This window comes from Macaca mulatta, chromosome 19, assembly GCF_049350105.2.
Source record: "Macaca mulatta isolate MMU2019108-1 chromosome 19, T2T-MMU8v2.0, whole genome shotgun sequence".
In the NCBI taxonomy this organism is placed as follows: domain Eukaryota; kingdom Metazoa; phylum Chordata; class Mammalia; order Primates; family Cercopithecidae; genus Macaca; species Macaca mulatta.
In genome coordinates, this window is record NC_133424.1 from 44119736 (window position 1) to 44144202 (window position 24467).

The following is a 24467-nucleotide window of genomic DNA, read 5'->3' on the forward strand; positions in this document are numbered from 1 at the left end:
GGTTCAGGCAGGTGAAGGAAAATGTCATGCACTTTCTTCATGGTTCTTCTTGCCTTGGCTTCCTGCAGGGTTTCTGGTTTTGGATACTCAGTGTCTCCCTGTGGCTAGAAAAGTAAGATGCATCCATTGTGCCGCCACACGCTGGTGAGGGGCAAGGCCTGAGCTTCAGAGGCTCATCACAGTTAGGGCGGCGTTCCTCCGCAGTGTCTGCCAGCCCTGCGGCAGGTGGTCGGTCTCAGGTGGACCCCGTGCCCTCCTCTGCAGACGCGCCACCCACACGCCACTGTGCCAGGCAGGGCTTCTGGAGGACGTGGGTGTGGGGTTGTTTGTGTTGCATGTAGCCCGGCTCAGGGGCTGCTGCGTGCTCTTTTCCTCCCAGCTGTAGCTGTGCTCTGTGCCAGCAAAACACAATCTTGGGACCCTAAACTCCCTCTGCCAAAGAGGAAGTTACACACTGGACCTGGGTCTGAGGCTGCCTGCCTTTTGCTCCCAAGCAGACAGCTGTCACTTCACAGCCCCGGGTCGTAGCCCCGTGTCCTATATGTCTGCTGTCACATGTTACTTTATGTTGTGTAAAACGTCGCTTTCCTGAGCTAGAGGGGATGCATGATCGTCTTTGTCCTGCCCCGCCCCCCATCGCCCTTTCTCCCTCCAGCTTGCTTTCCCCTTTAGACACCGATGTTTAGGAAGCCCCTTTGGAAAAGCAGAGGCCACGGCACTCCTGTGATTTGTGTTTCCCAGGGCGCATCCTCAACCTTGGATAAATCAACCTCGAGTCAGCGGAGACTCCCTAAGTCCCTCTTTGGTTTATGGCTCCAAGGAGGAACCTGGCCGCTTGCTCCCAGAAGCGGTGTCTTGTCCTTGTTTGGTGGCAGGACCGCCTCCTTCACACCCCAGCTTCACAGCTCTGTGTTTAGGATTAGTCTCAGCGTCTGTGATCAGGCCAGGCCACCCTGGGTTTCCTCTGCTCGTCTCTCCCAGAAGGGCTTGGGGATTGTGCTCTCCAAGGTTCTTGAGGTCACTGGGTCAGTGCACTCATTTCCGGAGGCCACTCCATGGCAGGCTGCACGTGACACGGAGCATGGCGCTTTCCCAGCGGGAGTCTGTCTGTTTCTTTGCCGTTGTATTGTATACCACGAGTAAACCACAGAGGGTGGATCTGCTTTCCATCTCAGGCTACCGTGATTCCAGCAGATGTGAACATTCTTGCTCTGGTGTTTGGATGGAAGCCTTGTCTGCTGGAGATTGAGAAGTTCACACTGCGTTGTTTGAGGATATGTCATGTCCAGCACTGGCTCCTTGTATGTGCTGGCCGCTATCCTCGAAGTTGTCCTTAGGGCATCCTGGCAGGTCAAGACAGCCCCAGAGAAGTCTGCATGTTTGTATGCAAGGCCAGCCACTGCAATGAGGTTCTTTTTCAAATGAGTGACTTTACTTCCTGGTCATTTAATTTTAATACTTGTCAAAGGCTGTTTTTATTTTAAAATAAAATTTTACGCCAGGCACAGTGGCTTAAGCCTGTAATCCCAACACTTTGGGAGGCCAAGGTGGGTGGATCACCTGAGGTCAGGAGTTCGAGACGAGCCTGACCAACGTGGTGAAACCCCGTCTCTACTAAAAATACAATATTAGCCGAGTGTGGTGGTGCATGCTTATAATCCCAGCTACTTGGTAGGCTGAGGCAGGAGAATCACTTGAACCCAAAGGCGGAGGTTGCAGTGAGTCAAGATTGCACCATTGCACTTCTGTCTGGGCACCAAGAACAAAACTCTGTCTCAAAAATAAAATAAAAAATTTTAAATTTTGTTTACCTATGTGACGGTTTTAATTTTTTCTAACTGTTCTTTGCAGCTAGATACTAGGGTTACTTAATTTACACTCTTACGTGATTCTCATCTAGAAGTTGCATAAGGTACAAAAAAGTATATATATGTGTGTACATGATGGAGTTACATATAAATAACCTGTAGGAAAATCTGACATTGATTTTGTGCAGAAACTTCATCTGGAAACACTGAAGGTGCCTCCATTAGCAGAACTGCACAGCCGCCTCTGAAAAGGTATGTCCACTCGGCATGGAGGAGTCGGCATCCCTTACCCAGTAAATAAGATCAATGAATGTGTAGGTCTTTCTCTCTTCTTCTAGCTTCCACCCACAAATAAAATGGTTCCAAAAAGAAGATGTCGTCATCTTAAAGATACGAATAAGGAATGTAAAGGACTGCAAGTGTCAGTATTTCAGGGATAGAGTCGTTTTCAGGTAGGTTTATGTATAGTCATATAAAGTAAAATAGAAATAATTTCTAGCATTTTAAAAGGCTGACTTTCTTTTTATAAACCCAGTGCTTGGGTGGGAGACAGATTTTACCTGGCTGATCTGGAGCTGCGGGGCAACATAAGGAAAGATGAGTGCAAATGTGTAATTAGAAACGAGGAGCCTGTGATCACTCTGGCCAAAGAGAGAAGGGAGGCATGGTGTCACCTACTCAGACAGAGGGTGAGTTGGAATGCGCTCAGAGGGTGGTCTTTACCCTGAGTGTGTCATACTCACCCACTCACTGTCAGCTGTTCTCTTGAGCAGAACCCCAACGTGGCTTTTGATTTTGATCACTGGGAAGACTGTGAAGAGGACAGCCAGTTCCCCAAGGGTAAGGCGTGGAGCGCCCACTCTCGGAGGGGTTGTAGGTCCTGAGGGTAGTGAGGGACACCATCACCCACTTAGGAATTCAGCCTTGGTGGAAGTGGGCCGTTCACATCAAGCCCTGAGAAATTAGTTTTCTCTTTGTTGATCTTGGTGCTAAATGTTCTGGTTTGAGTACTTTTCAACCCTTGGTGATAAACACACCTTTTAATAACACACTACAGATATTCTTCCCAGAAGAATAAATTATTTGTAAGCAGACCAATTTGACCTGCTCATTTCTTACCTAAAATAATGAAAATATAAAATAAGATACATAGAGCTGGAATCCAAGGCATTTTTTTCTGCATTGACCCAAATAATGGGGGGAAATAAAGAAAGATTTGCTGTTTAGTCTACACTTAACTTATGTGTTATAATATCTTATTCCTTTAGTAGTGAATTCTAAAAGCCTGCCGCGCACAGTGGCAGAGGTGGCTGAAGACAGTAGCCGCAGCACTTCAGAGGATGACGACAGTGAGAGTGAATGATGTCCTCAAGAGCGGCTGGAAGATGTTGAACAAAAACGAATATTGCCATGTGACTTCAAAGTTAAGAAAACAGTCAGTCATAACCAAATCTTTCTTTTTTTTTTTTTTTTTTTTGAGACAGTCTTGTTCTGACGGCCAGGCTGGAGTGCAGTGGCACGATCCTGGCTCACTGCAACCTCCGCCTCACAGGCTCAGGCAATTCTCCTGCCTCAGCCTCCCGAGTAGCTGGGATTACAGGCATGTGACACCACGCCTGGCTAATTTTTGTATTTTTAGTAGAGACAGGGTTTCACCATGTTGGACAGGCTGTTCTTGAACTCCTGATCTCAGGTAATCCTCCCACCTCAGCCTCCTAAAGTGCTGGGATTACAGGTGTGAGCCATCACACCCGGCCCACCAAATCTTTCTTTACCTCAAGGATAAATGATTACTGTCATCTTGTGGTGCTGGACTTGGTAATGGTGAGAAATTCTTCATTGACTTAAAAATAGACTGATGACAAGACCATCAAAGGAGGGTGGACACAGAGAAACGGCACATGTAGTCTGATCCTGCTGGCTTGTCTGTCCTGTCCGCGCCTCTCGCCACTCACCCTGGCAGAGCAGACGTGCATCTGGGTGGTGAAGTGCACTGTCTGGAGTCAGTCCATTCATTTTCTTTTCACCTAGACCTCTGTTTGATGCATTGCTACAAACCTGATCTTATACATATAAATTGAGGTTTCTAATATAAATTGAGGTTTCACACTTACACTCAGCAACATTGAACCAGCCCTTTCAACCATGAGATAGTGGGATTTAACATAACCATCTGTGTGAATTGATAGTGTTGGCGTTCTTGGATAGTGTGACAGCTCCTCCGAATGAGTTGACTTCTGATGAAGAGAGAGTCCAAGGATAGAAATCGGATTGCTCAGTAAGACCCGGGGCTTTCCGGGGTGAAGCTGCTGTTTCTAAACAATCCCTTGGACCTGCAGGGTCCTGAGCAAATGGCACAAAAGTTGCTTTTTAGTGGAAACTCACAAGGGCCTATGGGGTGCCTGGAGGTGACCTCTGAACACCTACATGTTGTGAGCCCTGCAGACATTCGCCACCCCATCTGTGTGTGGCTGCAGCACCCAGGGTCACCAGGTTTAGGGGAGGAGTGTATTTAGTCATGGCCACACCCAGAGGCTGGCTGGCTTTTGTGCTTTGGGTTTGTTGAGTGAAACGTGAGAAATGTGAGCTGTTGGGAAGTTAAAAGTCCTGCGCACTCAGTGTCTGTTTCTCAACTTCGCCTCGGAATGGAAGAGAATTCGGATAGAACATGAGTGTTGTGTGGCGGCCCCAAGATCATTATTGTTTTTTTTTGCTTCAGAAAGCGCCGTTGCCCAGGCTTACATATGTCCCAGCAGAAGCCACTGCTTGAACTAGAGGCGGACTTTGTCATCAAGCTGTCCTGTGAGCAGGTCTGGATCACACTCTGGCTCAGTTTTCTCATCTGTAAAATGAGACAGCCCCTCATTGTGTGGCCTGGCCTTGTCTCAGGGAGCGCCCACCGAGTGCTGCCGGGTGGGGCAGTCTTTCTGCCCAGTGGCTCCGTGATGGGGGCTCAGAGCCCTGGCCTCCCCTGGGAGGACACGCTCTGCAGCCAGGACAGCTGCTGGAAGTGTGCCCAGGTCACTGCTGTGAACTTCGCAGGGTGACTGGCAGGTATCAAATCGGCCCATAAAGGAAGATGGTGATTTTCCTTTTTTGTAGCTAAATTGGGCAGGCTCTTGGGAAATAGAAAGTTCTGGTGGTTTTGCTGGCAAAGGTTTTGACTGTGGAGCTCTTCTAACACCCATGTCAGTGTCCATTTCTCTGCATGTGGCTGCTGCCCTGTTGGTGGAGGTCTGGGGGCAGAGACCAGGCCACCGTCCGGTGGCTCCCGTGCGCACCAGCTGCCTGCTGTTTACACCCGGGTGCGCCGAGTCTCTTTAGTACAACATAGCAAATGATAATAGCTAGTGACATTGTGTTTCCTGTGCACGTGTGAAAATGCAGGGAGGACAACTGCGTACTTAGATCTGTTTCTTTTTTCAGACATTCAAACGTTCTAATATCTGAATCTCTTAACATTTTATAGGATATCGGATGCTGATTATGTGAACAATTCGTAATTGGTTTTCTGTACTGCTATGAATATGTCTGATTTCAAGTTTTGGGCAAATACCTAAAATGCAAGGTGAAAGTGCCTTTGTCTCTATGCTTCTAAAATCGCTCATACTTAGTTGTGGTATGGCTGCCTTTTGCAGCATATCATCAATAAAATTTCAGTGTTTTCACAGAAATGTTGCTTTTTACATACGTTAAACAGTACTTTCCCTGAATGCCAAACACAAAATAAAACTTTACTCACCACACTTTCTGGTTTGACTAAAACGCCCGTGAAGGCTGCTGGGGAGCCAGCAATGCTGACTGGCAACACAGGCCACCCTCGTGATGAGCACATCAGCTGTGGAGAGTTCTGGACGGAGGCTCAGCTCTTGCCATTTATCCTGGTAGATACATGCCACGCACATCACGGGTTCAGCACAGGGGTGCCAGTACTTTTAGGGTAGGGGAGAGTGGGTGATAAACATTTATACTTTAATATTTTTACATATTTATTTAGAGTTGGGGTCTCTGTCATCCAGGCTGGAGTGCAGTGGCATGATGATGGCTCACTACACCCTCAACTCCCAGGCTCAGGTCATCCTCCCACCTCATTCTCTTTAGCTGAAACTACAGGAGTGCACCATCATGCCTGGCTAATTTTTTAATGTTTTTTGTAGAGACATGATTTTGCCATGTTGCCCAGGCTGGTCTTGAACTCCTGGACGCAAGTGATCTATCCACCTTGGCCTCCCAAAGTGCTGAGACTATAGGCGTGAGCCACCGCACCTGGCCAGTAATTTACTGTTGTTTAAATCTAAATCAAAGCAAAAATGTCATCCATTTTATATAAAAGAGCCCTTATTGACATTGAGTTTAAAGAATGCCTTTCATTTAAGTGTGATATGCCCTTTGTTAAATAGTTGCCACTGTGATAGTGGCTTTTATTCAGCCCTTCCCTAAGCATCTGCCTTCTGTTAGGTGACATCTCACCTGACAGCAACTTTAGCAAACACTTGCCACTTCTCCTTTCTGGAACCCCCACCCAGAGAACTAAGAATATCTAAAAATAACAATATTTTAAACATCTGAGTATATTTTATTCATAAGAAAAATATCAGGAAGAAATAACCACAAATATTGCTTAAGAAAATAAATTCAGCTTTGACTTGGCTACAAGAGATGGAGCTTGTTACTCAGGGTCTTCCTCCGGTGGGACCACTTCCATTAGCATCTGAAGGTGCATGGTAATCGGCTCTGAAATAAGAGTCAAAAATGAGTGCAGTTAGACTGAAATTCAGAAGCTCCACTGGAGTTGTGGGTGAGGGTGACGTTGTTCTCAGTCTTTGGTGATGTGTCACCTAGAGCCTGTGCTCAGGGTTTGGCCAGCTTTTCCTGCCTTCTGGTTGGATTTTCACACTTTCCTGGTTTGTGTCTTCTCCCAAAATTGCAGGAATAGAAAGAAAAACCTCCTAGGACTGTCTGGAGGGGCGACTGCACTGTCCAGTTGAGACAAGCTGAACAGGAGAAACAGGCAGGCTTTTAATCACATTCACTTAATAAATCTTAACTGGCTGTTACAGGCTGCTGCAGCCAGAGTTAAACTGCACACAGCCCAATTCCTCTCGTCACGGAGCTCCTGGGAGAGGCAGAGGGACAGGGACAGGAAGACCAGGAAACGGATCGCCTCACCGCCCCATGAGGATGCCCAGAAAGTCTTAAAGGCTTTTAGAAATGGGGTTTCCTGCAGTTGAATCTGTTGTGTAGGATAAAACATTGTGAATATAATATAGACTTTTTGTTTTTGTTTTTGTTTTGAGACGGAGTCTCCCTCTGTCGGCCTGGCTGGAGTGCAGTGGCGCAATCTCGGCTCACTGCAAGCTCCGCCTCCTGGGTTCATGCCATTCTCCTGCCTCAGCCTCCCGAGTAGCTGGGACTACAGGCGCCCGCCACCACACCCAGCTAATTTTTTTTTGTATTTTTAGTGGAGACAGGGTTTCACCGTGTTAGCCAGGATGGTCTCCATCTTATGACCTCGTGATCTGCCCCCTCAGCCTCCCAAAGTGCTGGGATTATAGGTGTGAGCCACCGCGCCTGGCCCTATATGAACTTTTTTAAAGGTGTAATTCAGTCTCTTTTGATGTATTTTGACACAAGTGCTTTCTTTTCAGAAGCGAAAGTGGCTAATGTAGCTAAACTTTTAAACAACAACTGTCCTGAAATTGATAAGGGTCAGGACCGCTGAAAGAGAGAGCCCTGTGCCCTTGGCAGTAGAAGGCTTGGGCCCCCGCCCAGTTCCCCAGGCCAAGGCCATGACTTTTTGGGTGTCTTTGTGATGCTGCTAGACCTCTTAGATGATGTCTGCATGTCAGGCAAAGGAGAATGGTGTTTCGGGATGAGGCGCACGATGGTGGGAATATGCCTAACACTACTGAACCTTGCACTGAGAAGTGGCTGAGATAGTAACGTTTGTGTGTCTTTTGCAATTAAAAAGAAAATGGGGCCGGGTGCAGTGGCTCATGCCTGTAATCCCTGCACTTTGGGAGGCTGAAGTGGGTGGATCACCTGAGGTCAGGAGTCCAAGACCAGCCTGACCAACATGATGAAACCCTGACTCTACTAAAAACACAAAACAACAACAAAATTAGCCAGGCATGGTGGCAGGTGCCTGTAATCCCAGCTACTCAGGAAGCTGAGGCAGGAGAATCTCTTGAACCTGGGAGGCAGAGGTTGCAGTGAGCCAAGATTGTGCCAGTGCGCTCCAGCCTGGACAAGAGCGAAACTCTGTCTCAAAGAAAATGGGTGGGCGCAGTGGCTCACATCTGTAATCCCAGCACTTTGGGAGGCCGAGGAGAGTGGATCACCTGAGGTCAGGAGTTCGAGACCAGCCTGGCCAACATGACGAAACCTCATCTCTACTAAAAATACAAAAATTAGCCGTGCGTGGCTACTCAGGAGGCTGAGGCACGAGAATCACTTGAACCCAGGAGGTGGAGACTGCAGTGAGCCGAGACTGCACCACTGCACTCCAGCCTGGGCAACAGAGTGAGACTGTCTCAAAAAAAGAAAAACGGCCAGGTACAGTGGCTTAGGCCGGTAGTCCCAGCACTTTGGAAAGCCAAGGTGGGAGGATCGTTTGAGCCGAGGAGTTCAAGACCAGTCTGGGCCACCTAGCAAGACCCCTTATGTACAAAAAATAAAAACAGTAGCCAGGTGTAGTGTGTGCCTGTGGTCCAGGCTACTTGGGAGGCCCAGGTGGGAAGATGACTTGAGCCTGGGAGTTCAAGGCTACAGTGAGCTATGACCACGCCACTGCACTTTAGCCTGGGCAACAGAGCAAGACTGTGTCTCCAAAAAGAAAAGAAAATGGTGCTTTCCCTTCCTACTTATTATAGTAATTGACGGGAAGAAAATAACCAAGGGTGGACCCAGAGGTGTCCAGTGAGGGCGTGGGCATGTGTCCTCCTGGGACGAGGGAGATCTGCCAACAGGGTAAGACACTGTGACAGAGGTCTTGGAGTCAGGATAGGTGAGGACGCCGTGCCTGCCTGCACCTCACAGAAGCCAGGCGGCCCTTCTGTTGGTACTTACTTGATATTTTCTGAGCCCATCCAAACTTGTAGTGGACAAACAGGAAGTAAAATATAAGGCCGCTTAATATAAACAGCACACAGTAGAGGTACTCCCATGCAGGCTTGCTGATGATTGGAGCCAGAATCAAAAACACGGAGATGAATGTCACCAAGACAGGGATGACTATGGGCACCTGGAGGTGAAAAATGGGTCACAGTGTGGCCATGGGTACTCATTTTCTTTTTGAAAATTTTCATTATTAAAAAAACCAATTTTTATAAAAAGAGTGTGAACTCTATGTACCCCCTCCTCCAATTTCAGTAATTTTAATGTAATTTTGCCAATCTTATTTCATCCATACCTTTTAAAAAATTTCACTTTTTAAAAAATTTTTTGGCTGGGCGTAGTTGCTCACACCTGTAATCCCAGCGCTTTGGGAGGCCGAGGCTGGTGGGTCCCTTGAGGTCAGGAGTTCAAGATCAGCCTTGCTAACATGATGAAACCCCGTCTTTACCAAAAACACAAAAATTAGCCAGGCATGGTGGCAGGTGCCTCTAATCCCAGCTACTCAGGATGCTGAGGCAGGAGAAACGCTTGACCCCAGGAGGTGGAGGCTGCAGTGAGCCGAGATCGCGCCATTGCACTCTAGCCTGGGACACAGGAGGAAAACTCCATCTCAAAAAAGAAAAAGATAAACTGTTTAATGTTTTAGCATCCACTGATGATCGTTGCCTTCGTTATTTCATCAGGGTTTGCAAAATGGTGATTTTTCTAATTTGTCATTTCTTCCTCAGTTATCTGAAATGCTATATGAAGTACTTCAACTTTCTGGTTATTCTGAATTGCAGTTCATACAGGAACGGCAGAATCAGTGCTCTGTTCTATATGTTTTCAGAATGACAAGTTGGGCCCCTGAGACCTCTGAAGGCAACTCTCTATACGTGGTAAATATCAATCCACTGTAGTCATTGTTCATGTTGTTCAGAAGGTCCTGTGCGGGGCAGCAGGAGCCCTTCACACTGCCCTGGGCCTGGGATGCCAGTGCTCTTCAAAAGCCTCTCTGTGGCCGGGCGCGGTGGCTCAAGCCTGTAATCCCAGCACTTTGGGAGGCCAAGACAGGCGGATCACGAGGTCTGGAGGTCAAGACCATCCTGGCTAACACGGTGAAACCCCATCTCTACTATAAAAAACACAAAAAACTAGCCGGGCGAGGTGGCGGGTGCCTGTAGTCCCAGCTACTCGGGAGGCTGAGGCAAGAGAATGGCGTAAACCCAGGAGGCGGAGCTTGCAGTGAGCTGAGATCCGGCCACTGCACTCCAGCCTGGGCGACAGAGCGAGACTCCGTCTCAAAAAAAAAAAAAAAAAAAAGCCTCTTTGTTTTCTAGGTGACAAGAAGTGCCAGACCTGGGTTTTCATTCATCTCTCCAGAGGCAGACCTGGGTTTTCATCCATTTCTCCAGACAGCTTTGTTCCTTTTAGCAGGAAATGGCATTTAAAGACTATAACCTAGAGGCTGGGTGCAGTGGCTCACTCCTGTAATCCCAGCACTTTGGGAGGCCGAGGCGGGCAGATCACTTGAGTCTAGGAGTTCGAGACCAGCCTGGCCAACATGGTGAAACCCTCGTCTCTACTAAAAATACAAAAATTAGCTGGGCATGGTGGCAGATGCCTGTAATCCCAGCAATTTGGGAAGCTGAAGCAGGAAAGTCGCTTGAACCCGGGAGGCGGAGGCTGTAGTGTGCCACTGCACTCCAGCCCAGGCGACAGAGTGTGAGACTCTAAAAATAAAGAATGAATGAATGAATGAATGAATGAATGAATGAATGAATGAATGAATAAATACCATAACGTGGGTGACTGGAGTACTCATTACCCGTTTACAAGGACAGAGGTTAATTCTGGTATTCTCTTATTAGGAGCAAAGTTCAGTTTGCTGGGACTGTTTTGTTTTCATTTTTAAGTGTCATTACATTTTTCCTTTGACTGTGTTTTTTTGTTTGTTTTGTTCTGTTTTTTTTCCCCCAAGACAGAGTCTCACTCTGTACCCCAGGCTGGAGTGCAGTGGCGTGATCTTGGCTCACTGCAACCTCTGCCTCTTGGGTTCAAACAATTCTTCTGCCTCAGCCCCCAATTAGCTGGGATTACAGGCGTGTGCCAACAAGCCCAGCTAATTTTTGTATTTTTAGTAGAGACACGGTTTCACCACGTTGGCCAGGCTGGTCTTGAACTCCAGACCTCAAATGATCTGCCTGCCTTGGCCTCCCAAAGCTCTGGGATTACAGACATGAGCCAACCACACCCAGCCCCTGAATTAAACTTTTAATTAATGGATTTTCTAGTCTTCAGCTACCTTTGCATAGGCTGGACCTAGTCATGATATATGATCTTTTTAGCGTAACTGGGTTCTGTTTGTTAATATTTTATTTTAGATTTTTTATATCGTTATTCCTAAGTGAGATTGGTCAGTGTATTTCCCTTTTTTTGTGTGTTACCTTTGTAAGGTTTGGTGTCAATGTTATAGTCTAAAAATAATTTGAAAAATCAATAAAATCAATAGCTAACCTTAAAAAGGAGAAAGCACAAACACAAATAAAAAATAAAAATGGACAATTAATCTTTACAACATAAGTTATGTTCTAAAGATTAAATTATAAGACTATTTTGTACAACTATATGCAGATAAATTTGAATACCTAGAAGAAATGGACAATTTTCTAGGAAAATGTAATTTCCTAAAACTGATCTTACTTGCATTAGAATCACGGGGAAATTCTAAAAATCGGACAATTCCAGTATTGCTTAATTCATTCCAGTGCATTGAAAAAGGAGAAAAACTTTCAAAAAGTCTGATTATTATTCACTCATTCATTCATTTCTGCTTTTTCTAACACCTTAAGTTTTTTTCTGCTTATTAGTTCCTTCTATTCTTTTGGTTTTCTGTTGTTCTTTATCTTGCTTTTGAAGTTGTCTATTTGTTTTCATTTTTATTGATATATTTAATGTAATGGAACTTCCTCAAAGCACTATTTAAGCTGTGTTCATAGATTATATGTCCTGTCATCATTACTGCTATTTCTAGGAATTTATGTACTTTTGTGCGTCTCACTTTGTCACCCAGGCTGGAGTGCAGTGGCATGATCTCGGCTCACTGCAGCCTCTGCCTCCCAGGTTCAAGTGATTCTCCAGCCTCAGCCTCCCAAGTAGATGGAACTACAGGTACCCGCCACCACGCCTGGCTGATTTTTTGTATTTTAGTAGAGATGGGGTTTCACCGTGTTAACCAGGATGGTCTCAATCTCCTGACCTCGTGATCCGCCCGCCTCGGCCTCCCAGAGTGCTGGGATGACAGGCGTGAGCCACCCGCGCCCGGCCTAATTTTTGTAATTTTCATAATTTTAGTAGGGATGGGGTTTGTAATTTTTGTAAATTTTGTAGGGAGGTAATTTTGTAAATTTTGTAATTGGTAATTTTAGTAGGGATGGGGTTTCACCATGTTGGCTAGGCTGATCTCAAACTCCTGACCTCAACTCCTGATCCCGCCTGCCTCAGCCTCCCAAAGTACTGGGATTACAGGCGTGAGCCACCGTGCCCGGCCAGAATTTATGTACCTTTATGTTCTATTAATATTTCCTCTTGGACCCAAAAGTTTAACTTTTTTCTTTTATCAATTTCCTGTTTTGTTTCATTATAGACAGAGAATGTTATTTGCTTTTTGTTTGTTTTGATTTCTGGGGTTTTCTTTTTGAAATAGCAAGGTTTTCTTCATGGCATTAAAAGCTGTCAGTTTTCAGACAGGTCCCATTTGCACCTGAAAAAGATACTCGCTGTTGTTGGGGTTCAGGGCTTGATAAAATCCTCTAAGATCTATCTTGCTATATTTTAGACCTCCAGTCACTTTTACCAGTGCTGTGTCCAGATCTGTCTTGGCTTGAAGGGTTTTCCAGTCACCTGTCATTAACGTGTTTCTCCCTCCCTGGATTTCCTGCAGTTTCTGCTTCATAAAGATGGTTGCTATATGGTTTGGTGAATAGGTTTTCAAAACTTCTCTCTTCATTGTGGGATTTTAGCATTTAGCATGGCCTTTGTCTTAAGTAATACTTTGGGCCTGAGCACTTGTCTGATAAGATCACAGCCCCTGTTTTTCTGTGTATTCATTTGCTTGATACTTCTCTGCCTATCCTTTTAATTTTTCACAGCTTTGAAGAGCCACCTGAAAAATATTTTACTCTCAATGGCTGATGTAAGTCCAGTTTAAACTGAGTAAGCCCGTTTATTCATATAATGATAAGTCTGGTCTCCATTCTCTTGTGTTGTTTTATCTTTCTGTATACAAGCATCCTCTACTCACTGTCAGTCTTGTGTCCTTGAAGAGTGATGTTCTGTGGGAAAACTCCCCAGGCCTGTGTCCCTTCTTTTAAATTCACCATAGGAAACCTCAAATTTCCTGCCAGGTGTGGTGGCTCACATTTGTAATCCCAGTACTTTGGGAGGCCAAGGCAGGCGGATAACTTAAGCCCAGGAATTCAAGAGCAGCCTGGCCCACGTGGCGAAACCCCATCTCCACAAAAAATACAAAAATTAGTCAGGTGTGGTGGCATGCACCTGTGGTCCCAGCTATTTGGGAGGCTGAGGTGGGAGGATCGCTTGAGCCTGGGAGGCACGGTTGCAGTGAGTTGTAATCACACCACTGCACTCCAGCCTAGGCGACAGACGAGACTCCACCTCAAAAAAAAAAAAAAATACAGAAACAAAAGAAACCTCAAATTCCCAACCAAAACACAGTAAATGCACATATAAATAACATGTTACCCAACACAGATTACATTAGATGGTAAACTGCATTTAAAATAATTTTTGGTGACCAAACAGTTAACATGGCTGTTGACCAATGACTGCCTTTAATGCAATAACATGGTCTCACAAGACGTGAGACACTCACACCTCACACTGTCAGTACGCCTACACATGATTTTGACGTGTGTTGAATTTGGAATGTAACTTGAAACTTTTATCACACATTTTATTAAAAGTTTATACTACATTTTGGGGATTCAAATACTAATTTTTCCATATAAATATCAGCTGGAAATGACAGCATTTAGAGATTCATAGATTCTATAGTTTAGGGTGTCAAAAGCTAATAAGCAAAAACTAGCAATCACAAAAAATCCTAATAAGCAGTCTACAAGAAAACATCAACCAGGAAGATACTCTGAGGGGTCCTCCTGTACAAGGCTTTATAGATAGGGTCTTTTACAGTATGGTCTGCTTTGTTCCCCCTCCTTTGTTTAAATGTTAAATGTTAAATTTTAATTATTTCATGTATTCTAAGCACACCTCCTCTTTTCTAATGTGTCTTTTGGTAGGTATGAAAGATATGTTTTTGTTCTGAGAGTTACTATAACTATTATAGCAAACATATCATAACTAATAATATATTTTAAAGGGGACTAAGGGTATTATATAAGGATATATTCTGTATAATATATGTGTATATTATATAAGAATATATATAATAGGCACAATCTATACATATATAACAGGCATAATATATACATATTTAATGCTATATATTATGTGTTGTGTTATATATTACGTATATATACATATATGTGTACATAATACATATATGTATTATTTATGCCTATAAGATATACATATATAACATATACATATATAATATATAATATATCCTTATATAATACCCTTAGTCCACTTTTAAAGATATTGTATGTATATATGTACTTATATATATAATTTATATGTATAACAGACATGTAATTATACACATATACATATATGCACATATACACATATACACATATTACCTATATTTTACATTACACACATATATAGTACACATATATGTATATATTATATATAATACCCTTAGTCACCTTTTAAAGATATGAATTATATTAACTGAGCCTATAATACCCTTAGTTTCTTTTTTAGACATTATGTATAATAAGCAGTAATGAAGTTAGCTAGGCGTTCTCTTCCTCCCAGCATCTAATTTAAAGTGGCTTCCTTACTGGCAGCTTGTCTGGCATACTTTCCTCAGTTGGCATATACTTTTCCATGTGCTTTCTCTCATCCATGTTTTTGTACGATATTGCCAGTGCATAATAGTGGCATACACTTCTGTCTCCTTTATCTCTCATCATTAATCTTTGTTCTACAATTTGATATATTCACCTTTGCCAGTGACATTTTGGTTTCTCAAGCTCATTCTCTGGGTGATTCCTCAAGGTCTCATGTAATTGGCCGGGTGCCTGTAATCCCAGCACTTTGGAAGGCTTAGGTGGGTGGATCACAAAGTCAGGAGTTTGAGACAAGCCTGACCAACATGGTGAAACCCCATCTCTACTAAAAATATAAAAATTAGCCAGGCGTGGTGGCACATGCCTATAATCTCAGCTACTTAGGAGGCTGACGCAGGAGAATCGCTTGAACCCAGGAGGCAGAGGTTACAGTGAGCCAAGGTTGCGCCACTGCACTCCAGCCTGGATGACAGAGTGAGACTCCGTCTTTTTAAAAAAAAAAGGCCTGGCGCGGTGGCTCAAGCCTGTCATCCCAGCACTTTGGGAGGCCGAGACGGGCGGATCACGAGGTCAGGAGATTGAGACCATCCTGGCTAACACGGTGAAACCCCGTCTCTACTAAAAAATACAAAAAACTAGCTGGGCGAGGTGGCGGGCGCCTGTAGTCCCAGCTACTCGGGAGGCTGAGGCAGGAGAATGGCGTAAACCCAGGAGGCGGAGCTTGCAGTGAGCTGAGATCCGGCCACTGGCGGCCACTGCACTCCAGCCCGGGCGACAGAGCAAGACTCCATCTCAAAAAAAAAAAAAGTCTTGTGTAAGGATATTTGCCTTGAGTTCTTTCATACTGGTGACTGTAGACTTTATTCTGCAAGATCAGTTTGGCTGGGTATAAAAATTTGGCTTGGCCACGCACGGTGGCTCAAGCCTGTAATCCCACCACTTTGGGAGGCCGAGACGGGCAGATCACGAGGTCAGGAGATCAAGACCATCCTGGCTAACATGGTGAAACCCCGTCTCTACTAAAATATACAAAAAACTAGCCAGGTGAGGTGGCGGGCGCCTGTAGTCCCAGCTACTCAGGAGGCTGAGGCAGGAGAATGGCATAAACCTGGGAGGCGGAGCTTGCAGTGAGCTGAGCTCATGCCACTGCACTCCAGCCTGGGCAACAGAGCGAGACTCCATCTCAAAAAAAAAAAAAAAAAATTTGGCTTACATTTTCCTCCTTTGAGTAGTTTAAATATGTTGCTCCACTCTCTTGTGGCATGAAGTGTTGGTGATGAAAAGTTTGAGGCCAGAATTATTTGCTTTCCTTTATAAGTGAATTGCAGATGCAGGTGGGAACAGGAAAAGGGGAGTGGATGCCCAAAGCATTTTTTTAAAGCTCTGTAATTTTATCAGCATATATTTTTGCTGCCAATTTTAGCTCAAATTTTCCAGTTACATTGTATGCCTTTCAATATGTTGGTTCAAGATCCACCCTCCAGTCTTCCTTCCACCCCAGGAAACATTTCTTGAATTATAGATTTTGGGAATCTGTTACTTGGCATTTTCTTCTTCAGAGACTCCAATTATACATGTGTTACATTCCCCACCTGCCCCACCCCTAGTTTTTTACTGTCCCCTTGTTTTCTCTCAAACCTTTTCTATTTCTGTCTGATATTTGTTTTCTTCCTTTTGGCCCTCAGTTTCCTAGCATGTTTGTTTGCTCTTATTTTTCTTTTCTTTTTTTCTTTGAGACAGGGTCCCTCTCTGTTGCCCAGGCTGGAGTGCAGTGGCACGATCTTGGCTCACTGAAGCCTTGACCTCCTGGGCTCAAGCAGTCCTCCCATCTCAGCCTCCCAAATAGCTGGGACTATAGGCATGCACCACCACACCCAGCTATTTTTTGTAGAGACAGGGTCTTGCTGTTGCCCAAGCTGGTCTTGAACTCCTGGGCTCTAGTGATCTTCCTCCCTTGGCCTCCCAAAGTACTGGGATTACAGGTGTGAGCCACCACACTCAGCCTCTGTGTTCTTTCTTTTCCTTCTTGCCCACTCTTTATTTCTGAAATGATTTTTTTCCCCTTAAAATGATGTTTTGAAGTGCTAATGGGACATGGCCTCTCTGTGGAGCCCCTTCCCAGTTGAGAGATTTGTATCCACAGGCTCCAGCTCCCTGACCCTGATATGCTTGCCACGTTCCGTGTCCTTTCTCTCCCAGCAGTTGTTTCTCTTGCTGTTGTCTTCAGTGATCCTTACCCTTCTGGAAAGGAGTTTTTGTGGGGAGTTTCTGGGATCCTCAAGGGCTTCAGCCACTGCAGCCCTGCTCCGCCACCTCCCCTAGGGGTCCTCTGATCTTCCCACTGAGAACCTCTCTCCAGGTGTGCCCTCTCTCCTGGGAACACATGGGGCTGGAGGCGAGTGGGGCATTAAGAGTCTGGAGTTGGTGATGAGACCTCATTTCCTTGATTTGTGTTGACAATGTTGGCTGAAGGGTTTTTCCTTTGGTATCCTAGAGGCTCTGTCTGTTTCTATGAGGGATTTTGTGCAGATTACAAGTCTATGCTACCGTCATGATTTTGCCTGCAATGACTTAACCAAGGTGGATCTGCCAGGCTCCAGGCAGGCTGTGCCGTGGCTCAGCTGATGGCAGACACTTGTCCATAGTCAAGACACAGGGCCAGAAAGACCACTGGACGTATCTCTGAAAACAAAGTCCTAAAGCTAAAGACATTGTCCTTGTTCTCGTCCTAGCTATTTAAGCCCTCAGCTTACCTTTTTCTTATGTCTGTTATCATAAGAATTAAATAGCAGTTGTTTTTTTTTTTTAAAGCCCCTTAACGTAACAACAGTAAAATTCGACTTCATCCTTATTGGTATATAGATCCATGCCAGCCATGTAGGGAGTAGGGGGGAGCCCAAAACAGATGGTAGAAATAGACTCTGAGTGGTTGCTTGCACAGCAAGGGGTCTGGGCTAGAGTTCAGAAGTTCCCATCAGTCTATGAAAGGAGGCCAGGCGTGGTGGCTCACACCTGTAACCCCAGGAGTTTGGGAAGCCGATGTGGGAGGATCGCTTGAGCCCAGGAGTTTGCAACCAGCCTAGGCAACACAGTGAGACCCTGTCTCTAAAGAAAATAATAAAACAAGAAAAATCTATGAAAATATATGTGTAAGAGATATCAGAACTGGGCTGGGTGCAGTAGCTGACACCTGTAATCCCAGCACTTTGGGAGGCTAGGGGAGGCAGATCACTTGAGGTCGGGAGTTAGAGACCAGCCTGGCCAACATGGTAAAAACCCTGTCTCTACTAAAAATACAAAAATTAGCCGGGCGTGGTGGCAGATGCCTGATATCCCAGCAACTTGGGAAGCTGAAGCAGGAGAGTCGCTTGAACCTGGGAGGTGGAGGCTGCAGTTAGCCAAGAATGTGCCACTGCACTCCACCCCAGGCGACAGAGTGAGACTGTCTCAAAAAAAAAAAAAAGAGAGAGGTGGACCTCTGGTTACAGAGACAGGCCACAGGTATTCATGATGACTTAATAAAATGAATAATAAGGTGGCTAACTGGATCATAAACTATGCTATGAAGAGTAAACTCCACTCTAAAATATGATATTTTAAAAGAGTCAAGTCAGATTAGAACTAGAACCCATGCCCCTAGCATTTGAAAGAGTTACCTCTAATTCATTAAAAAATCCAAAGCCACTTGTGACTCTGGGGCTGCAAGCTTACCTTGATAGGCCTTTCCAGCTCTTTCCTTGTAAATCTCATCACGATGAGTCCTAGAATCGTCAGGCCATAAAAGAGCCATGCGGCAAAGCTGAAATAATTAACTAACGAGTTTATGTCACCAGGGATGATATAAATCGTTGCTATGATACCCTAATAGAAAGAAGAATGGATTCGTACGTCATTACTACAACAAAACACTGTTCTCCCGTCACAGAAGACCGAAGAAACAGTTTTTCTTGTGGAAAAAACACTTTAGCATGAAAGGAACTTCCCAGGCATTCCGTGATAGTTCGGGTTAAACCTGACTTTGGCTATGATAGCTCTTCTCCACGAAGCCTGCAGAAAAGACCTGGGAAATTTCTGAATCTTTGAAGTTGCAATTTTAAGCAAGGGAGAAATAAAGCATTAGGTTGGTGCAAAAGTAATTACGGTTTTTTTGTTTTGTTTTGTCTTTTGAGATGGAGTCTCACTCTGTCACCCAGGCTTGAGTGCAGTGGCGCAATCTCGGCTCACTGCACCTTCCACCTCCCGGGTTCAAGAGATTCTCCTGCCTCAGCCTCCTGAGTAGCTGGGATTATAGGCAGGCACCACCACACCCGGCCAATTTTTGTAGTTTTAGTGAGATGGGGTTTCGCCATGTTGACCAGGCTGTTCTCGAACTCCTGACCTCAGGTGATCCACCTGCCTCGGCCTCCCAAAGTACTGGGATTACAGGCGTGAGCCACCATGCCTGGCCAGTAATTGCAGTTTTTAATGGCAAAAACTGCAATTACTTTTGCACCAACCTAATATGTATGAATGTTATACCAGCTTCATAATTACAAATTTTCCTCAAAGAGAGTTTTCTAATGCGAGCCGGGGCCCTGAATTAGAAGCTCAGGTCTAGTCTTGGCCTGTGTTAGTTGCGTGGCCCTGGACTAGTATTTCCTGGGTGTGTTTTCAGAATGATAGAGAGCAGTGCCTCTCCTCTGGGGGAACGGGTGTAGACCAGCCCTGGGGTAGAAATGTGGATGGTTTATCAGTGCTCAGAACAGTTGCACAAAACAAGGACCATGCACCACAGAGAAGCTCCCATCAGAAGATGTCAAAGGGGTGGTCAGGCATGGTGGCTCATGCCTATAATCCCAGCAGTTTGGGAGGCTGAGATGGGCCGATCACTTGAGGCCAGGAGTTCGAAACCAGCCTGGCCAGCATGGTGAAACCCCATCTCTACCAAAAATACAAAAACAAGCCGGGCATGATGGCAGGCCCCTTTAATCCCAGCTACTTGGGAGGCTGAGGCAGGAGAATTGTTTGCACCTGGGAGACTCAGGCTGCAGTGAGCCAAGATCATGCCACTGCACTCCAGCCTAAGTGACAGAGCAAGACTCTGTCTCAAAAAACAACAACAACAACAACAACAAAAAAACAGTCAAAGGGCATTTACTGCATAAGGATCCAGTGACTTCTCAGTCATTAGAGCATAATGAGAGGCTGCTGTCAGTAACCACCTGGGAAAATGTCTTACCCTCCTTCCCTGTAAGCTAGTAGGCTTTTATATAGTTTGTTACCAGCAACCCAGCACAGCAGAATGCACACAGAAGCACTGAGGGCACACACTGTCTTTCGCGGATAAATTCAGACAAAGGAGCAGACGTTGGGTACATTGTTTGACATATCTTGGGATTCTTTCTATATCTATTTCATGGCAAGGAATAAGGGCATCTGGGTCATTTGGAAGCCATCGGGCTTAGCACCCTGTGGATGGAGTGTCCCCGCCTTGAAGATAGGCTGTTAGCGGGATTCGTACTCACATGGAAGATGATGGCGGGGGCTGGAGTGAGGCGCTTGACGCTGATGTAAGAAAGCACTTTGAGCATGTGGCCCTCCCGGCCTGCCACATAAATGAGTCTGGAAAATAACGACATGGGAATCCACTGACCAGAGTGCAGACAATCTGTCCAGGGCCACCGAGGACGTGTGTTCCGGGGTCCACTAAGGAGCCCTCGGAAGGTTCATGAAGGGAGCTGAGCAGGGACCTGGGCTTCAGATGAGGGTCTGTCTTTGGGAGAGGAGTGGGTTTTGGCAGAGTGAGTGAGGAGGTTAAACACACTGAGAGACTAGGTGTAGTGGCTCATGCCTCTAATCCCAACATCTTGGGAGGCCAAGGCGGGAGGCTCACTTGAGCCCAGGAGTTGGAGACCAGCCTGGCAACATAGTGAGATCCCATCTCTACAAATAACTTTAAAAAGTTTTTCAATTTACCGTTTCTTTGTGTTGGGAACATTCAAAATCCTCCCCTAGCTATCCGAAGCTACATATTAATATTAATGTGAGCTCTGGCCACCCTGCAGCGTGTAGAACACTAGAATCTATTCCTCCTGTCTAGCTGTAATTTTGTATCCTTCAGCAAGGCTCTCCCTATCTCCCCTTCCCCCTACCCTTTTTAGCCTCTGGTATCCTCTGGCTAACCAGAATTTCTTGAAAAAGTTACCATAATTAAAAATTGGGGCCAGGCACGGTGGCTCACTTCTGTAATCCCAGCACTTTGGGAGACTGTGGCAGGGGGGATCACCTGAGGTCAGGAGTTCGAGACCAGCCTGGCCTGGTGAAACCTTGTCTCTACTAAAAATACAAAAAATTAGCTGGGCATGGTGGTGCACACCTGTAGTCCCAACTACTCAGGAGGCTGAGGCAGTAGAATCGCTGGAACCTGGGAGGCAGAGGTTGTGGTAAGCTGAGATCGCACCATTGCAGCTAAGATTGCACCACTGCACTCCAGACTCCAGCCTGGACGACAAAGTGAGACTCCATCTCAAAAAAAAAAAAAAAAAAGGCCAGGTGTAATGACTCACGCCTTAATCCCAGCACTTTGGGAGGCTGAGGCAGGCAAATCACGAGGTTAGAAGTTCGAGACCAACCTGGCCATCATGGTGAAACCCCGTCCTTACTAAAAATACAAAAATTAGCTGGGTGTGGTGGCGGGCACCTGTAACCCCAGCTACTCCATAGGCTGAGGCAGGAGAATCACTTGAACCTGGGAAGCAGAGGTTGCAGTGAGCCGAGATCGCACCATTGCACTCCAGACTCCAGCCTGGGCAACAGAATGAAGACTCTGTCTCAAACAAAACAAAACAAAACAAAAACCCCAGGAGCCCTTGAAACATAGCAGACAAAAATTGGCAAATCCAATTTGAGCAAAAGATTTGAACATTACAAGTTACAATCTTGATGATCACATAAAAATCTAGATATCCAATTGTGGAATACACATTGTCTTCAAGACTATAGGAAACACAAAAATAGCAGCGAGCCACGAAGGGCATTTTCAAACTTCTAAAGAATTGAGGCCAGGCACAGTGGCTCACACCTGTAATCCCAAGACTTCGGGAGGCCAAGGCGGGTGGATCACTTGAGGTCAGGAGTTCAAGACCAGCCCGGCCAACATGGTGAAACCGTGTCTCTACTAAAAATACAAAAATTGGGTGTGGTGGCAGGCGCCTGTAATCCCAGCTACTTGGGAGGCTGAGGCAGGAGAATCGCTTGAACCCAGGAAGTGAAGGTTGCAGTGAGCCGAGATCATGCCACTGCACTCTAGCCTGGACAACAGAGCGAGACTCTCTCAAAAAGATAAATAAATAAAAAGAATTGATATCAGGCCAGCCACTGTGGCTTACACCTGTAATCCCAGCACTTTGGGAGGTTGAAGTGGGAGGATTGCTTGAGGCCGGGAGTTTGAGACCAGCTTGGCCAGCATAGTAAGTACATCTACAAAAAACTTAATATTAGCCACGCATGGTGGCATGTGCCTGTGGTCCCAGCTACTTGAGAGGTTTAGGTGGGAGGATCACTTAAGCACAGGAGTCTGAGGCTGCAGTGGGCCATAACTGCGCCACCACACTCCAGCCTGGGCGACAGTGAGACCCTGTCTCCAAACGACACCAACCAACAAAAACCCCAAACCAAGACTTGATATCATAAAGGTCACATACTCTTAACTACAGAGCAAAAAAATCGGAAGTCAACACAAATGCCACAAAGACCCATCTATTTACAACTACATAGCTTAACTTTGAATTGATATGAACTTGATATTAATTCCCAAAACAAGTGAAACCGGAGGATGGGAGTTGATAAAAGGGGGATTTAGACTCAGGGTGAATACTGTCAAAGATTTTTGTCAGTCCTCCAGAAATTAATATACAAATTCCATGCAATCAGAACGCAAGCAGGACTTTTGGAACTTTTGGACAAAATCATTGTAAGTGCATAGGGAATGCTAAACCGGCAAGGAGAAGTCTGACATGGGAGCGCTAGTCCTGCCAGATTTACATTTTTTTTTTTTTTTTTTTTTTTTTGAGAGACGGGGTCTCACTCTGTTGCCCAGGCTGGAGTGCAATGGTGCAATCTTGGCTCACTGCAACCTCTGCCCCACGGGGTTCAAGTGATTCTCCTGCTTCAGTCTCCCAAGTAGCTGGGATTATAGGCGCCCCCCACCACATCCGGCTAATTTTTGTACTTTATAAGACAGTTTCATAAATTCTTGAATTCCTGACTTCAAGTGATCCGCCCACTTTGGCCATCCAAAGTGCTGGGATTACAGATGTGAGCCACCATGCCTGACCTGTGTCATTCTATTTAGATGAAACGTCAAGAAAAAGCAAGATTATAGAGACAGAAGCAGCTTAGTGGTTGCCTGGGGCTGTGGGTGAAAGCAGGGATTAATTAGGCAGTGAGCAACCTTTTTGGGGTGATGGAAATGATCTAGAATTGGATTGTGATGTTTTGCACGGCCTTATAAATTTATGAAAATAATTGAGTTGTACAATTACAAAGGGTGAGTTTTATGATATTTGTGCCTTAATTGGAACTGTTAAAATTGTGTTTGTGTATACTAGCAATAAGCCATCAGAAACTGAAAATTAAGCAACTTTTTTTTTTAACAATACCATTTAGAATAGTATGAAAAAATTCTTTGGAATAAATTTGACAAAAGATGTGCAAGAACTATATACCAAAAACTACTCAAAAAACACTTTTTTACAAAAAATTAAGCCAGGCACAGTGGCTCACACCTGTAATCCCAACACTGGGAGACCGAGGCAGGTGGATCACTTGAGGCCAGGAGTTTGAGTTCGAGACCAGCCTGGGCAACATGGTGAAACCCCATCTCTACCAAAAATACAAAAATTAGCCAGGTGTGATGGTGTATGCCTGTACTTCCAGCTACTTGGAAGGCTGAGGCATGAGGATCGCTTGAAACTGGGAGGCAGAAGTTGCAGTGAGCCGGGATCGTGTCACTGCACTCCAGCCTGGGTGACAAAGCAAGATCCTGTCTCAAAAAAAAAAAAAAAAAAAAAAGGCCGGGCGCGGTGGCTCAAGCCTGTAATCCCAGCACTTTGGGAGGCTGAGGCGGGCAGATCACGAGGTCAGGAGATCGAGACCATCCTGGCTAATGCAGTGAAACCCCATCTCTACTAAAAATACAAAAAATCAGCCTGCATGGTGGCGGGCGCCTGTAGTCCCAGCTACTCGGGAGGCTGAGGCAGGAGAATGGCGTGAACCCGGGGGATGGAGCTTGCAGTGAGCTGAGATTGTGCCACTGCGTTCCACCCTGGATGACAGAGCGAAGAGCGAGACTCCATCTAAAAACAAACAACAACAAAAAAACACCACCACACAAACAAAAAGTTGTTTAAAAAAATATTAAAGACCTAAATAAACAGTCCACCCATAGATTGGAAGACTCGGCATTTTTTTTTTTTTTTTTTTTTTTTAGGAGACAAGGTCTCACTCTGTCTCCCAGGCTGGAGTGCAGTGGTGCAATCTCAGCTCACTACAGCCTCGCCCTCCTGGGCTCACATGATCCTCCCAC

The 24467-nt window shown here is 45.4% G+C and overlaps 2 protein-coding genes across 6 annotated transcripts in view; one reads left to right on the plus strand and one right to left on the minus strand.

The window, feature by feature from the left end:
• The window catches only part of TDRD12 (tudor domain containing 12), a 106722-nt gene extending 101240 nt beyond the window's left edge, over positions 1-5482 (plus strand). For 3 of the 5 annotated variants that reach the window (XM_077982052.1, XM_001087212.5, XM_077982054.1), the window contains 5 exons: positions 1997-2060; positions 2147-2260; positions 2344-2497; positions 2582-2648; positions 3077-5482. In XM_077982052.1, the coding sequence (XP_077838178.1) occupies positions 1997-2060; positions 2147-2260; positions 2344-2497; positions 2582-2648; positions 3077-3171 (494 nt within the window). In that variant the 3' untranslated portion in view covers positions 3172-5482. The remainder of the gene's footprint in view (positions 1-1996; positions 2061-2146; positions 2261-2343; positions 2498-2581; positions 2649-3076) is intronic. The other 2 variants (XM_077982053.1, XM_077982055.1) reach the window with 1 other exon arrangement.
• An 881-nt stretch (positions 5483-6363) lies between these two features.
• SLC7A9 (solute carrier family 7 member 9) overlaps positions 6364-24467 on the minus strand; it is a 32503-nt gene continuing 14399 nt past the window's right edge. Inside the window, 4 exon segments of the mRNA NM_001261074.1 lie at positions 6364-6542; positions 8877-9051; positions 18614-18763; positions 20407-20503. Of these exon segments, the coding sequence (NP_001248003.1) occupies positions 6478-6542; positions 8877-9051; positions 18614-18763; positions 20407-20503 (487 nt within the window). The 3' untranslated portion in view covers positions 6364-6477.